Source organism: Eulemur rufifrons, chromosome 12 (genome assembly GCF_041146395.1).
Source record: "Eulemur rufifrons isolate Redbay chromosome 12, OSU_ERuf_1, whole genome shotgun sequence".
Lineage (NCBI taxonomy): Eukaryota > Metazoa > Chordata > Mammalia > Primates > Lemuridae > Eulemur > Eulemur rufifrons.
The window spans coordinates 11,320,764-11,338,291 of record NC_090994.1 but is presented as its reverse complement, the minus strand read 5'-3'; the positions used below and the strand labels follow the sequence as shown (position 1 = coordinate 11,338,291).

General features: G+C 40.5%; 1 protein-coding gene across 1 annotated transcript; it reads left to right on the top strand.

Annotated features, from left to right (window-relative positions):
- The first annotated feature begins 2,469 nt into the window (after nt 1–2,469).
- Nucleotides 2,470–9,332, top strand: LOC138393749 (arylamine N-acetyltransferase 1-like). Its single transcript, XM_069485193.1, has 2 exons — nt 2,470–2,525; nt 8,362–9,332. The coding sequence occupies exon 2, from the start codon at nt 8,368–8,370 to the stop codon at nt 9,238–9,240; it is 873 nt and encodes a 290-aa protein (XP_069341294.1). The 5' UTR covers nt 2,470–2,525; nt 8,362–8,367; the 3' UTR covers nt 9,241–9,332.
- The last annotated feature ends 8,196 nt before the right edge of the window (nt 9,333–17,528 follow it).

Sequence of the window (17,528 nt, the reverse complement as noted above, 5' to 3'; positions counted from 1 at the left end):
GAACATGGTTTTCTTATGTCCCTGGACCAACATACTCCTTTCTTGATTGAGTTCTCATCTCTTCAGGCTGTCCGTGAATAGGGACATCCATCTCCCTTCTTGCCACATAATTCCAGCTTTCCGAGAACCCCAGAATCCAGTAAGGAGGTTGCAGCATCCCAAAAGAGCACAGAACCAAGAATGACCACGTTGAAATGGGTAGGAAGAGCAGTTTCACTTTGCCCACATTTCCTCCTCCCTCAAATTGGCACAGATAACCTCTGAAAAAGATCCTCTTAGCCCACAATTTCTTCCACGGAGAAAGGAGAGAAAGGGATGCATCCATCATCCCCACATTTTAGGGCCCTGTCCAAGAGAACTGCTCCTCTCTTGCCTCACTGAGAAGGCTAAAGGATCCAGCACAGTTTAAACACCTATGGACAGCTAATAACGGAGAGTTGGAATACGTGGCTCTCACCATCTGCCAGGGCCTCCAATAGCCAGTGTGGACTCCCACAGCCACACATTGCCCAGCAGCCTTCATGGCTCCAGCAGCCTCACAGCTTCCAGTACTTGGCGAGTCTCCCTGCCACCAACGGGACCCCCAGGATCCTGCACAGCCTGGGCAGCCATGCAGCACCTGGTCTCCAGCATGGGCTGCAGCTTCCAGGACTGACTGCAGTTGCTGGTGCTGATCACAGCTGTCAGTGGAGATTGCAGCTGCCACTGCAGTCCCCAGGGGCGGCATAGCCCCCAATGCCAAGCATGGCCCCTTAGCAATGGCAAGCATCTCAGTCGATGGTGCGGATCTTACTAGGTGGCATGGATCTCTGCAACCAGCATGTGTCTCAGCAGCCAGGTTAGATCTGCAGGATTGGGAGAAGGCACACAATCTTGAGACAACTCCTTTAGGAGAGACAGAGAGAAGTGGAAGCTGCACCCAATATGCGCTGCTCTAGGGAAAATGTGAGGTTGACTAAACCATTTTCCTTAGACGAAGGTTCACAGCTGTAAGTTTACCATCCAGCCAAAATTTTCCCAAGGGACTTTTAGACGGAACTTTCCTATGTCGCAGGAAAACTTGACAAACAAATATAGACAATACAGAGAATTCTCAACACAAAATGCCAGGCCTATCAAACAAATGGGAAAACCAAAGGGAACGGAGCCACCCATATTGCACCTCCACAGTGCCCCAAATGCCCTGCCATAGGACTGGAATGTTCAAACCTTCCCCAAACAGTGGCTCAGTCTGCCCCATTCCCTGGGAACCGCAAAAGAGCTCCAGGTCCTTGCCCCACTAAACCATTGCATTTCCACCTGCAAACGGCACCTCTATACCAGCAGGGAGGTCTGAAAACACCCCCAAAATGGGTGGGAACACAGTCTTGGCATCCCAGGGGGCTTTACTCACAAATAGCCATGACTGTTGTGACGCTTCCCAAATCTGTTTGCTTCCCCTCCAAATCATCATGTTGGTCAAAGCTTCATCCATCTGGAAAGAAAGAGATGGGACTTCCCAGAGCGAAGTTGATCCTTGGCAGCTGCTGGAAATCTATTTCTTACCCAAAAAGGTGATGCCCTTTTCCCACGGCTTGTCCCAGAGCTGTGCCCTCTGTCTTCTGCAGGGTGCCATTCTACCTGAAAGCCAGTGGGGCCACCCAGCTGTGCCAAAATCCGTTACCAAAAACTCGGACACTTGTTCACGAGGCCAAATCAGAAGAACAAGGACAAGCACAAACAGTTTGAGGAGGAAGGAAAGAGTTTACTTAGCCCACAAAGGAGGAAATACGGTAGACCTTCTCGTCTCAAAATCCCAAATTTGCTCAATATGTACAATTTTTATGTGTCAATAAAAAGCATAAAATATATACAGTGTAGAGAAAATGCATAGAAATAGCAAGGGTTATAGACCAATATCATTAAATAAAAAACACAAGCAGAAAGAAAACCGTATGACCTATGTCACACTCAGACCCTATATGTGGACTTATTGCAGACACCCATCACGGTGCCTTGGGTGGAGCGGTGAATGGAGCTGAGAATGAGGAAGGAAAGGAAGAAAAATAAGAAGAGAGAGGCCTCATAGGAGTTGATGAAGAAAGTGTGCCATAAACTGGGAGTGTGATTAAAACCTTCATCTTCCTCTTCTGCCTCCTCTAGGTTATTGGATCTGCTTTTCCTGAACCCCTTCCAAGCTGTCACCTTCCTCGTCACAGCTAGGAAGTCTGGCATCAGGCTCCCAGGGAGCAGGAACTATGTGACATACGAGGGTACACCCTGCCCAGCCTGGGGCATGGGGAGCATCACATAGCAGAACTCTCTGCACTTTTCAATGAAAAGATTTGAATGACAGGGCAGGGGAGCAATCTGAGGTCCTGCAACTACATTTCCCAGAGATCCCTGAGGTGATTCTTACCAGACTCTGGGGGTGGAGCCATCTTGAAAGCCAATAAGGGCAGCTCCTCTGCAGACCTTAGAACTCAGAGGATTGCATTCAACCTAGTTCCTGGTTCCTGGCACAAGTAACCAACATATAGAGCTCCGTAAGTAACTTGAAGTGTACTTTAAAATTGGGGTTTCATGCTATCTCAAATGGGCTTACAGGATCTAGATTCTGAATTTGAAGTTCTCAGTGTGTTCAGAAAGTTTGGCTGGCAATACTTGGAATCTAATGCTATAAGCACACTACGGCATTATGGTGACTTTAACAGACGCTTGATCCAAACTGTCTAGGTTCTTTTCTTTTCTTTTTCTTTTTCTTTTTTTTTTTTTTTTTTTTTTTGAGATAGAGTCTTACTCTGTTGCCTGGGCTAGAGTGCCTTGGCGTCAGCCTAGCTCACAGCAACCTCAAACACCTGGGCTCAAGCAATCCTTCTGCCTCAGCCTCCCAAGTAGCTGGGACTACGGGCATGAGCCACCATGCCCGGCTAATTTTTTCTATATATTTTTAGTTGTCCAGCTAATTTCTTTCTATTTTTAGTAGAGACGGGGTCTCGCTCTTGCTCAGGCTGATCTCGAACTCCTGAGCTCAAACGATCCACCCGCCTCGGCCTCCCAGAGTGCTAGGCGGCCTGGGTTCTAATCACAGCCAAACCACTTTGTAGCTGTGAGACCTTGGCCATGTCATTTAGCTTCTCTAAAACTTGGTTTCTCCATCAGTAAAATGGAGCTTAACAGTAGTGCGTACTTAAAAGGGTTCTTGTGAGGATTAAATATGTGTGTTAAAGGAGAGCTAATGTGTTTAAGGGAACTTCCTCAACTGGATTTCCGTATTGGATACTTGTAACATGGGAGTCCATGCTCCTCTGTCCTCAACAGGGTGTGTCCCAAAGAACCCAGTTAGTCCTGCAGACAGCAAGCTTCTGATCCTCTTGCATTTGCTCATCAGAAAACCCCTTAAGATCCCACCTGTCCCGGGAGGGAGGTTGCATTGCGTTGTCTGCAATGTCTAGGGGAGTTCCTGGGGGAAGGTTTATCTTGTTGGAAGCAGGGTTTAGAGGGCAGTGAGTCTCCTGGAGGCATAAATGACACAAAATTAACTCCTTCACTGTCAGACTGAGGGCACCACCCACTAAACACAGCCCTAAAGAACTGCCCAGGAGAGAGGAGCCTGCCTAGGCCAACAGCCCCAGGAGCTGAGGGGCCATGGGCTCTCTGCTTTCCACTTTGTCCCCAGGCTCTGGCTTGATGCCCAGAAAACTGTTTGCTCTTTCCTAATACATTGTTTTTCCTTTCTCTAGGGACCTCTTTTTAGTGCCTGAAAGGCAAAACAGCTGACTCCACCCTGTCCCTCAAAAGGAACTTTGTAACTGTCAACTCTCTAGCTGTTTCCTGCCCAGAGGCTTAGTTTGCCTGGCCTTTCCCCTCTGCAGCTGGAACAGCAGCTTTGCTTTCCCTTTCACTTTCCCGGCCTGCAGCAAGTACCCATACCACCTGGCTGGCCCCTGTAGGCACTTACTGGGAAAATGCTGTTATTTACCCTTCTGGACCTCTGGCGGAGACCAGTAGATCTAATGGTTTCGTTTGAGTCACCATCCTTTAAAAAAAAATATTTTAAAAATCACTTTAGACAGGGAATGCACTCTCCAGTTCCCTTCAAGCTCCACCCTCCCCATTTTATTACACCTGCTTTGTGCTTTTACATTTCAATAATTTAACCAGAATATGTGCTGTAAAAATGTTGTCATTGGAGGCTATTAGACTGGGTGGCTCCAATGCTTTTGGTTCCCAACGTAAGTAATAAAATGAAAGTGGACACTTTTACGAATCAGAAATTGCCAACTAACCTCTAACTAGGGACTCTGCACTCTCACAATCAAATATATTCTCTCTGTCTTACATTTGTGAACATTTTATAAAAGTTTCTCTCACCCACTCCCACCTTCCCCAGCGGATCATCGAACCCCTTGTGATCTGGGGCTACCTGATTCGTGGATTGCTCTCTGCTCAAATAAACTCTTCAAAACTGTCATGCGCCCAAGTTTATCTTTTAACAGTTCCCATCGTGACAATGCTAGATCAGATTTTCCTAGAATCTGGTCTTTCTTGAGCTTCAGGTTTATTTTTGACTTCATATTTCTATTTCCATATGAACCAAATGGCTTGTTCAGTAGCCATAATCTCGTAAATTTCTACTCTTTGTTCTGTATTAAAAGGAGTCATTGCTCAACTACAGTCCTCAGTGTGGCCTCTGTGTTTCTTAGCTTTCATTTTCATTTACGTCTTCCCTGGCCAGTGAAGCAGAAAATCTTTATCAGGATAGCTCGTAGTTGTTGGACTTCTCAAGCTGTTTCATGTTTGAGATGGTCTTCATATTGCCATAGCCTTTATGATTCAATGAAATTCTAACCAGAATAATATTTGGGAATAACTTTTTCCTTCAATACTTTGAAAACATAGTTCCATTACTTCACCTAAGGATGTTTCTCTGGAACATTCTGTTGCCAACCTAATATATCCTCCCTTACGAAGTATTTTCTTTCTCTGCCAGAGGCTTGAGTAGTTCTCTTTAATTTTGAATTTCAATAATTTAACAAGAATATAGTGCATTGTCAAGCATGTTGAATCAGACTTTACCAGAAACATGTTCTTCTTGTTTTTCAGGTTTAATTTTTGCTTCACTTCAGGAAAATATTTTTTGTTATCTTTATATCCATTTTCTATTACACTGTTTGTGTTGTTGTCTTTACATTGGATTGTCTTTAACTGCTTTCTATGTGTATTAGCTTCTTTCCTAGTGTCTCATTTGCTGTATCTTTTTATTAGCTTTTTTAAAAGTTTTTCAGTACACATTTGTTAAAAATGAAAAATAGGAATAAAATTCATTCTGTACACTGTTTTATTCTAGGTATAAGAAATTTTCACTCACATACATGGACTAAGCTTTTTTCTAAATTTTAGAATATTATATTGATATATTTCCTTGCTGTTTATTATTAATTATGTATCAGATCTCTTTATGTCCTTAATTAATATTCTAAAGTCTGAAATCTTTCTTTTCATAAAACTGTATTATTTTATCACCTCACTTTTTTAGCTCTTGATCATTGAGTCCAGTTTACATAGTTTATAGTTCCAAGAATCTGTAAAGAATTTCCACCTATTCGGTTTATTTTTCTCCTTTAATTGATTGTCTTTTTATGAATATGAGTGTTGCATGGCATGTCTTTTCCTCTAATCCCAATTATAGTATATTTTCATTATGTTTCTTATCATATTCATGTATGGGTAGCTCTGTCTCCACCTTTTGTTTTTTGTATCTAGTGTGGCTGGTGAGATGTCCAGCTGGGGTTGGGCTTGGATTCCTCAGTTTTTTCAGTGGAGGTGGAGGAAGATGAACATGACAGGAGATACGCTGGTGGCAGATCTTCTGGAGATAGATGGTCCTTCTTTCTTTCTGCTGACACCGTGCATGAAGGGCATTCTCTTCTTTTTCTCCCACAACATCCTCAATGATAGTTGTCACCTAAAGGAAGACCTGGTGCTACCACCACATCCTGGTTGTTGATGTGTTTGGTATATGCCGTGGTAGTGATCGGGGCCGTGGAACGTGGCTCACCCCTCCTTGCTGATCCCAGGGCAGGTTATCATCTGGTTGGCTGCTTCTGGGCCCCTCCTGGGGGCTTCCACAACCTCTAGCTGTGAAGCTGGAGGCTCTGGCCCCATCGGTGTTGCTCCGTCTGCGGTGGTTATACTTTCTACGCTCCTCCTGATGCAGCTCGGGTGTTCACTTTACTACGCAGTCCGTTCCCTCTGTTATGTGACGTTTAGCTAATTGTGTTTTCAGTCTGTTCTTATCCTAGCAGCTACTTTCCAAGTGCTTTGAGCGTTCCACCTTGAATCATAACTTTAGTGATGCACAATTTCTTATGTTTAGTCACAGAATGCTCAAGTACTATTTGGTTACAACATTTGCTAGTATCCCGGCCTTTAACAAAAATTAAATTCTTTCAAATGAACCTGCAGTTACTAAATTCCAACTCAACATTTCATCTTGAGAAAAGGGGAGGGATAAGGGAGGGGTGATCTGAGTAAATACAAATTTTTCTCTCTGTGCCTGAGTGGTAGAGTTTTAGAGCTTGTCTAAGTGTGGAGAAAGAGTCCTGATTCAAGTTAGGATGGGATGAAATGCAATTAATCTAATAGGTTTAGGAGAAATAATATTGTACAACTCAAGGACAAGGAAAGCTGGGAACACTGGCAGTATTGGAAGGATATTTGGGTCAAAAAGAGAAAGAGAAGAATACGAAAGACATGATAGGAGGAGGGAAAACAGAGAGGCTTCGCTTACCACCAGCCACAGGTCCTGTTGTACCATGTCATCGTTAGGCCGTGCCATACTACGAAGGAGTTACTCTTGAGGTCTGGGCACCACTGTGGCAAATCACAGTCTCGGTAGATTAAGACTCGTTGATAGCAGGTTACAAAAACGTTTTCTAAAAGAATTAAACAAAATAAGGGGCATTTTTCTTTTAGTTCACATTACATGAAAGTTAAAAGATAGCTTAAGGTTTCATTGATAACTTTCTTCCTCCCTTCTCTTGTTCTTCATTCCTCAACTTTGTCAATTCTTCATTAGTGTTGGTCTTCACTAGGACTTCCCCACTAGCTTTTAGCCCTTCAGCAGAATGTCCGTACTTAGATTTTGGCAAAAATCCTTCAATAAGTATCTCATTGATCTACTTACGTTCCCTGCCATCCATGAGCCAAACATTGGTCCTAAAACATGTGTTTGAATGGGTCCTCCCTAGTTCATGTGACGATCCATAGAGCTCAATGTGGGCAGCTCATTCTCTGCACAGGAGTCAGAAAGATCCCTTTGATTATGCCATTGGTCAAATTATAACCTTTCTCATCCCTCATTTAGATTTCTCATCTCAATTACAGTAATAGCCATAATGCCAACATTGGCTCTAAAACTATATTTACCTGATCTCATCTCAATCCACTCTCTCTTTCTCACTTCTCACGTCACTATTGTTCCTGTCACCCTGGCTTCCTAGATGTTTCTTACACAGCTTATGGCTTTTTAGTTTCTGTTCCCTGTGCTTGGAAAATCTTCCCTACACGTATCCACTGAGCTTATTCTCCAGCATCCTTATAGTTTTCGTGATCTTTCTTTAGCTGCCATCTTTGAAACTGAAGCTCTCCCTGTGCCCTCACTAATCCCTTTTTCTTTGTTTTAGTTTTCCCCAGTGCACTTACTACAATCTAACCGATAGAACATTTTATTCATTTACCTAGTGACTGTTGAACATTTTATCCAGTTTACCGGTCAGAGTGTTACTTCGACTCCCAGTAAAATGTGAGATTTTTGAGATCAAGTAAACACTTGATCACTAGCAAATACATAAATGGTATCAGTAAACTATTGAATGAATCAGTCGATGTGTGAATAAATATAATTCTTTTAGTGGGGAACTTTGTGTAAGGGTCAACAAAAGGGGAAATCAAGTGGGTCGTGTACCGTGAGTACCATTTCCTGTATTGCATAATTCTGCTGTTTATTGCAGGAACTGTTTCTAAAACTACTTACTTGATACCAACTGAATCTCTTTTTTATTCATCACCAAGGAGACTACAGGCAAGCTATTTACCATTTGGCTCATGACTTCATCTGGATTTGCAGCTTTTCCTGCCTGGAAGATAGAAAAAATGATACTACTTTCCTTACAGGGTTCTGAGACTGTTAAGTGAACTTGTGCATGTGAAAGGATTTTGCACAATAAAACACTAAACAAAGGAGTTAGTAATACAAATACTTGTAACCATAGAATGTTTTTCCATAGGTAAAATACATTACACCTATAATTAGCCTACTCACAGAAATCCACGTGCAAAAGTAATACTATCTATCTTTCTTTTGTTTTCCTTGCTTAGGGCATCATGGACATTGAAGCATATTTTGAAAGAATTGGTTATAAGAACTCTAGGAAGAACTTGGACTTGGAAACACTAACTGACATTCTTCAACACCACATCCAGGCCATTCCCTTTGAGAACCTTAACATACATTGTGGGGAAGCCATGGAATTGGGCTTACAGGCCATTTTTGATCAAGTTGTGCGAAGGAACCGGGGTGGGTGGTGTCTCCAGGTCAATCAACTTCTGTACTGGGCTCTGAGCACAATGGGTTTTGAGACCACAATTTTGGGAGGGTATGTTTACATACCTGCAGTTGACCAATACAGCAGTAACATGATTCACCTTGTGCTACAGGTGACCATTGGTAGCAGGAAATACATTGTTGATGCTGGGTTTGGGCGCTCCTACCAGATGTGGCAGCCTCTGGAGTTAATTTCTGGGCAGGATCAGCCTCAGGTGCCGTGCATCTTCCGCTTGAGAGAAGAGAGTGGAATCTGGTACCTGGACCAAATCAGAAGAGAGCAGTACATTCCAAATGAAGAATTTCTTAATTCTGATCTCCTGGAAAAGAATAAATACCGAAAAATCTACTCCTTTACTCTTAAACCTCGAACAATTGAAGAGTTTGAGTCTATTAATACATACCTGCAGGAGTCTCCAGCATCTGTGTTTACAAGCAAATCATTTTGTTCTTTGCAGACCCCAGAAGGGGTTCACTGTTTAGTGGGCTGGACTCTCACCTCCAGGATATTCAATTATAAGGACAATATAGATCTGGTAGAGCTTAAGACTCTGGATGAGGAAGAAATAGAAGAAGTGCTGAAAAATATATTTAATATTTCCCTGGAGAAAAAGCTAGTGCCCAAACATGGTGATCGATCTTTTACCATTTAAGTTAAGGTACAAAATAAACCTCTCTATATTTATCACCCAGCTCAGCAGTTGTCAACTGATGACCTCTCATATTTCCTCTAACCCCCTACATTATTTTGAAGAAAATTCTAGATATCAAATCATTTTACCCATAAAAATGTCAGTATAAATAATTAAATAGCTTTTTACATAAACATAAACACACACCTCTTCAAATTAATAACAATAAAGGCATTGTAAGGTTAGTTTCTGGTAATATTGGGAACTGTAGTGGCTTATGCTAGAAAACTTTCAATATCGGGTTATTATTGAATTCATAGAAGATTGTTAGTGGTGATAGGTAAATAGAATATTGTGGAAAAACTTTTTATCTATGAAGTATATTAAAACATTGTTAGCTAATACAATGTGAATCAAAGCTTTTGTTTGGGAGACAGGATATTATGGGGTTAGGTGATTGTTCTTCAATGGAGTCTTCCTTTCATCCTCTTTCTTGTCTCCTAGTTATATTCTTTTACTTCGTTCCAGACTTTCCTATAAAAGAAAAAACATAAGCTTAATTTGCAGATATGTGTTGAAATCTTGTGGACTCTGGGTGAATTCCTTTAGAAATCTGTGGTTCTGATTCCTCAGAGGTACAATGGGTATAATACTTATATTATTCAGTGCCAGACCTAGAGTAGACTCTCAAGAAGTGTTTGTTAGATGGGTGAATAAATGTCAGTCATGTTTTTGGTACGGAGTCAGCATTTAACGAAAGTTGTTTCCTTTTGTTTTATTTTCCTCTAAGAGCAGCCTGAAAAACATAGCGAGAGCCCCATCTCTAAAAAAGAATTAGCTGGGCATGGTGGCACAGCTGTAATCCCAGGTACTTGGGAGCTTGAGGCAGGAGGATCGCTTTAGCCCAGGAGTTTGAGGTTGCAGGGAGCTATGATGATGCCACTGCACTCTAGCCAGGGTGACAGAGTGAGACCCTGTCTGAAAAACAAAAAACGAAATTGTCATTCTTTGCATTTGACATGACCTTATATTTAGAAAAACCTAAGGAATTCACCAAGACACTGTTAGAACTGATAAAGTTTCAGGATACAAATCCCACATACCAAAATAAGTACCATTTCTATATTTCAACAGTGAACAATCTGGAAAAGATTTCAAGAAAGTAATTTCATTTCCAACAGCTACAAAAAAATACCAAGAAATAAGTTTAACCAAAATTAAAATATCTCTACAAGAGTACAATAAAGCACCGATGAAAGTAATTGAAGATTAAAAAAAATTGAAAGATATCCCATACTCAGGGATTGGAAGAATTAATATTATTAAAATGTCCATACTACCCAAAATTATGTACAGATTTAATGCAATCCAGTGATATTCTTCACAAAAATAGAAAAAAACGATCCTAAAATTCCTAGAGAACCACTGATGTCCCCAAATAGCCAAAGCAATCCTGAGCCAAAAGAACAAAGGTGAAGGCATTACCTGACTTCACAATGTACTACAAATCTGTAGTAACCAAAACAGCATGATAGTGCCATAAAAACAGACAGACCAATGGAATACAATACAGAACCCAGAAATAAATACACACATTTTCTCCAAGAACATATATTGGGGAAAGAACAGTGTCTTCAATAAATGGAGTCAGAATAACTGAATATCCATATGCAGAATAATAAAACCAGGCCCTATCTCTCACCATATACAAAAATCAAATATTAAAAACAGATTAAAGGCTTAAGGGTAAAGTTATAAAACTATGAAAACACTAGAGAAAACGTTGGGGAAACATTTCAGGACATTGGATGGGGCACAGTTGTTTTGGTAGGATATAAAAAGCACAGGCAGTATAAGCAAAATTCGACAAATTATATCAAGCTGAAAAGCTTCTGCACAACAAAGGAAACAACTATGTGAAAAGACAACATGCAGAATGGGAGAAAATATTTGCAGACTATTCATCTGACAAGGGATTAACAATGTTGAAAGTCAAACATTTCAACAGCAAAATCCCAAATAACACAATTAAAAATGGTCCAAAGATTTGAATAGACATTTCTTTAAAGAAAACATAAATGTCCAACAGGTATATGAAAAAATGCTCAGCATCACTACTCATCAGGGAAATGAAAGTCAAAACCACAATGAGATATCATCTCACCCTAGTTAAAATAGCTATTATTAAAAATACAGAAAATAACACATATTTACAAGGATGTGGAAAAAGGGAATGCTTGTACGCTGTTAATGGGAATGTAAAGCAGTACAGCCACCATGGGAACTATATGGAGGGTTCTCAAAGAACTAAAAATAGAACCACCATATTGTGCAGCAATCCCACTGCTGGGTGTACATCCAAAAGCGAGGAAATTAGTGTATCAAAGATATATGTGCATTCCCGTTCATTGCAGCACTATTCACTATAGTCAAGATACAGTGTCAACCTAAATGCCCATCAATGATGTATGGATAAAGAAAATATGATGGTAAACTAGCACCTCTTGCATCATCCTGGATGGAGTTAGAGCCCATTCTTCAAAATGAAGTACCACAAAAATGGAAAAACAAGCATCGCATATACTCACCATCAAATTGGTACTAACTGATCAACACTTAGGTGCACACATGGAAGTAATATTCATCAGGTGCCGGGCAGGTGGGATGGGGTGGAGGGGATGGGTAAATTCACAACTAACAAGTGCAGTGCGCACTGTCTGGGGATGGACACGCTTGTAGCTCTGGCTTGGGCAGTGCAAAGGCAATATATGTGACCAAAATGTTTGTACCCCCACACTATTCTGAAATTTTAAAATAAAATAATAAAGAAAATATGGTAAATATATACAATGGAATACTATCCAACCCTAAAAAAGAATGAAATTCTGTCATTTTCAGCAATAGGGATGGAACTGGAGGTCATTATGTTAAATGAAAGAGGCCAGGCCCAGAAAGACAAATATCCCATGTTCTCACTTACATTGAGAGTTTAAAAAATTAATTTTATTGATGTAGTCAGTAGAAGTTTGGTTACCAGGGGCTAGGAATGGTGGTAGGGGAAAGGGATAAAAAGAGGGTGGTTAATAGGTACAAAAATACAATTAGATAGACTAAGTTCTAGTGTTTGGTAGCACAATAGGGTGACAATAGTTAACAATAATTTATTGTATATTTCAAAATAGCTATAGAAGAAGATTTGGAATGTTCCCAACACAAAGAAATGATAAATATTTAAGGTGATTGACATTCTCATTACCCTGATTTCATCAGTACGCATTATACGTGAATCAAAATATCACATGTACCCATAAGTATGTACAACTCTTATGTATCAAGAGAAAAAGAATAAAAACCACTAGATTCTCTACATTTAAAAATTAAAAAAAAAACTTATCAAACCATGAAAAGACACGGAGACAACTTAAATGCATGTTACTAAGTTGAAGGAAACCAATGTGAAAAGGCTATATACTGTATGATTCTAAATATATGTTATTCTGAAAAAGACAGAATTGTGGAGACACTAAAAAGATCGGTGGTTGCCAAGAATTAGGGATGAGGGAGAGATAAACAGAGCACAGACGATTTTTTTGGCAGTGAAACTATTCTTTATAATATTTTACTGGTGGATAAATGTGATTATACCTTTGTCAAATCCCACAGAATATTCAGCACCAAGAGTGGATCCTAATGTGATCTATGAACTTTGAGTGGTAATAATGCATTAATGCAGGTTCAATTGTAACGAACATACCAAGTTTATCTGAGCAATAGTTTTTCCTTTTTTTTTTTTCTCCTCTGCCCTAGTTTACTCAAATGGATTCAGTTAAATAGCCAGGTGTCTGACTGTGTTAGACAGAACCTGAAATATTAATAGGTTCAAAATCAAATTGGATTCAACATTTAATCAGATTGGATCCAGTTAAGGCCTTGGGTAGGTATTTTTTATCTTTTTGGCTTTTGGATCCAGGGTTTTGTGCTATGAGGGAGAATGTGACCTTTGGAAGCAGGACAGAAACAGGAGGCCTCCGTCTGCCTGGGTCAGACAGAACTGAACTGGGTTCAGAAGTAGGTAGGGTTAACCTAGAATTAAAGTGGCCACAATGGGAAATTTTAATTTGGATACAATTGTTTATTTGCAAGTCATATTAGAAAAAGCTGGGATCAAAATCCCCGCAAAGACAATGGGATGCATTTCTTAATTGGTACCTGGAGGCACGTAGGAGACTAAATTAATCCAGACTGCCTCCTTAAAAGATTCTTTGCTGAAAGCAAATAACAAGCTTAAGCAACAGACTAAGGACAGAGGAAAGAGGACTGTGCTTTGACTGAATTTACCCTGTTTTTTTTTTTTTTCTTGTCTGTCTTTACCTCAAGTCTCTGAATCTCTTAACCTTTTTACTCAATTACCTTTTGCCAAAGAGAGCCAGGAGGAATCATTGAAAACCTTTTAAATTTAATTCCTCATACCCAGGGTATTTCAGCAAAAAGTAAACAAAACAACCCCCCAAACAACAAAAACCTGATTGGTTTGTTACACAAGACAAGAGACAGACAAACCAGTTTCAGATTGCTGAGTTTATTTAGAAACATTGTTTGCGAAACATTCTGAGCTAAAAATGCAACAAGGTGTATTTCCTTCAGGCACTGGAGCAGAATTGATTTACAGCCTGCAATTAGACCCAGTAGCCAAGGCATAACCTAATTGTTTGAAAGTAGTAGCGGCAACAGCCAAATGGGTGGAGGTCTCCTCTGAGTTGGTTTTGGGACATGAACTTTTCTTGCAGGTTCTACCTGCTGTGGGCAGTCTATTCACCTCCAGTCAAAGTCAGCATCTTTCAGTAAGTGCACTGACATCTTAGGAAATTCTTTTGTCTTCTTCTCATCACCATTTACAACATTGCATTTTACTTAATCCTGCTCCTCTACTATCTGTATGGACGACAGTGAGGACTGACACTGAGGGTAGCGTTAGAATTAGTAACCCTCGCGTGGATTCACAAGCTACTCCATTGGCTAATTGTGAGTTAAGGCTTTATGCTAAAGGGTCTTATGCCAAAAAACTAAAAAAGAAAATACCAGGCAGGCTATGCTGTTACAATCCAGACTTTTTACCTCCACGTGTCTTACAAGACTGGTTGACATTTAACTGCTTCCACCTCCTCACATGTCACTTTTCCTCAATTCTAGCTTTTCAAACTGGCTTCAAGATCCTACCACTGCATTAAAACTCCTTCTGGGAAAGTCACCAGTGACCTTCTGATCACCAAATGTGATGATCTTTGCTCCATCCCTGTCCCAATTATCATTCCAGCCAGTCTTCCTCATTTATTCTCCCTCATGCAATCAATGCATCAGTGAGACCTAATATGTGGTATTTCCCCTAACCTGTGCCCATGCTGTTTCTCTGCATAGAACACCCTTTACTATGGTGGTTAAAATCCTGCAAATACCTCAAGACTTACCTCAGTAGTGCTCTAGGACTCTTAGCAGTCAGGCTTTTATTACTGTTCTTCAGAAAAATATCTGAATTCTGTTGTAAAATTAACTCCTTGAAACAGGCCAGGAGTGGTGGCTCATGCCTCTAGTCTCAGGATTTTCAGAGGCCAAGGTGGGAGAATCGCTTGAGACCAGGAGTTCAAGATCAAGCTGAGCAACATAATGAGACCCTGTCTCAAGAAAAAATAGAAAAATTATCCAGGCATGGTGGCAGGCACCTGTAGTCCCAGTTACTTAGGAAGCTGAGGCAGGAGGATCGCTTGAGCCCAGGAATTAGAGGTTGTAGTGAATAATGATGACACCACTACACTCTAGCCTTGGTAACAAAGCAAGACACTGTCTCAAAATAAACAATAAATAAAAATAAAATAAAATCAACTCCTTGAAAGATTACAGATTGTTAATTTCTGTACCCTTCATGGTTTGCATTTAATACACTGTCTAACACATAGTTGTTTCTTAATAAATAGTTGATGAATTCAGTTAAACTCAGTTGAATTTCTAGATGAAGCAAATAAACCCCTGAAGAACTTGAGTGCATTCTGCAAGGTTACATGCCCGGGAGACATTCCAAAATGAGCTGTTGTCTCTGAAAAGCCCCTCTGAGCTGGTTGCCCTTGGGAAGAAAGAAAGCATGTCACGCTAGATGCTCACATTTTGTCATCCCAAGTTGGTTCTTGGAGGGAGTCCAGGACCTCTTTTCAGAGGTGAGTCTGCCATGGGTTTTTACTGTCAAGTAGTGAACAGCGCTCCTGCTGCTGTGGACGTCTCTGACTGGGAACTGCTGGGTGTCCCCCATTAGCACACACGTGCACACACATACACACATGCGTGTGCATAAGTACAGTATAAGAGTACAAAATATCTCACATCTGTTTGATCCTTCTCATTGCAGTGAAGGAGGGTGGGTGCAGCTGCAGTTTGAACTTTAGGATCCAGGGAGTCTGGTTCCTCAGATGAGTTCATTCTGTCTGGCATTTTCATTATTGCAGTTTGTCTCCTACAATAGGTCCCTCTTGTTTTCCACAAATGCAGGGACTGTTCTTTTATATTCCTGCTTATTAAAAGCCTCCAACATATCACCACACAAAGGAAAAGCAGGCTGCTGTGGATACTTCCATGCTTATGCTGTGAACCTACATTCAGCCCCAGGGACATGTAAAGGGCTTTCTGATAACTTGTACGGCAATTGCAGATGGCCAACTTTATAACCCTGAGGCAACAGAAAACAGTCTCACCCCTTCTTGATCCTTAAGAACCCAGCACGGGCAGTGGGCAGTGCACACTCCACATCCCAGTTCTGATACTTATTAGTTGTGTAGCCTTGTTTCTTCCAAGAGAATGGGGATAACACTATGTATTATACCTCATAGATTTATTGTGATGATTAAATAATATAGTACCCCAGCCCAGTGCCTGGTCCCCAATGAGTTACTGGTTACTTTTAACAAGCAAATATTCTTGGCTACCCCATAACATCGGAGAAAATAGTTCTCACTCCTTGGAAAAAGGGTATTGCCATTTAAAGAGTCAAACTGAATATACACTCCATAGGAAGTAAGTTAAAGTTTCCTTGCAGTTAGGCAAAGGAGTGAATAGACTGACCTTATATATCCCTTTTTAATCTAGGAATGTTGCAAGACAGACTATTAAGATGGATAAAGTAAGAAACAGAGACAGAGCTTGTTAATGTTTGTGTGAGTCATTCTCCTCGTGTGGTTCTGCTCGTGAGGAATGGCTCATTAGAGCCCTGGGTTACTAGGAAGAGAGAAAAAGATGGCAGATGAATGTCTGTTTTCAGGGGCTGTGAGGTAAGGCTGTTCAGTGACTGGGCCTACATCCACCACGAGTGATTAGAACATTCTCCGCAAGCCATATTTCCTCTAGACACATGCAGTCCCTGCCCTGGCTAATGAAGATGAACACGTCGTTATTTTAGCCTTGCCAGTCATTCATTGATAACTCTTCCAGAAGTCACCTCACCCCTTGGTTTCTTCCTCTGCAAAGCAAAGCTCCCTCCTGTTTTCTAGCCATCTTCATAAAGATATTCAAAGATGGCTGGAAATTATTTTTAAGTTCTCAGAGGGAGATACCACTGGTCAAATGCCACTAATACCAAATACAGGGCAGTACTAAATGTTCTCCAACAGAACAAACCTTCATCTTAACAGACAATGAAGTTCTGGAGGAGTCCTTAAGCCCTGGAGAGCCCAGCTTTGGAAGGTTATGATAGTGATTTTTCTTATCGTAATAATATTTATTTATTTATTTGTATACCAAAAGCATCAAGGAAGAGAGTAACAAGCATCAGATTAGCAGTCAGGAGACTCAGGTTTTTTTCTTGGCTGTGTGACTCTGGGCAAACCACTTAACCCTTTCTGGTCTCGGCGCACATGTCTAAGCCCCATCATTTACAGAAAAATTGTTCTTACTATAATACATCCCTTTCCATTCCTAAATGCTCTCATACTTACAGCACTAAGACGAAAGGAAAATACATAGTATTAGAGCCCGTGGTGTTTGTGATCTCCTTCTCACACCTCTGGGCAACAAAAATCTTAGAATGAGTATTCATGGAGTTATCCTGACCTTCTTTTATTTCTGCTGCCTAATTTTATTAAGTTTAATTTTTTGCCACATATTTATGATTTAATTTATTTTTTAAAAAAATCTCTATTTTTAATTGATAAATGATAATAGTATATATTTATGAGGTACAGTATGATGTTTTGATCTATGTATACATGGAAGAAAGATTCAATCAAGGTAATTAACATATCTAATTTTTTCATTATGAAAAGGCCAAAAAT

Bases quoted from the DNA above. Each gene is read 5' to 3' on its own strand.
- LOC138393749 (XM_069485193.1), top strand. From the start codon at position 8,368: ATGGACATTGAAGCATATTTTGAAAGAATTGGTTATAAGAACTCTAGG.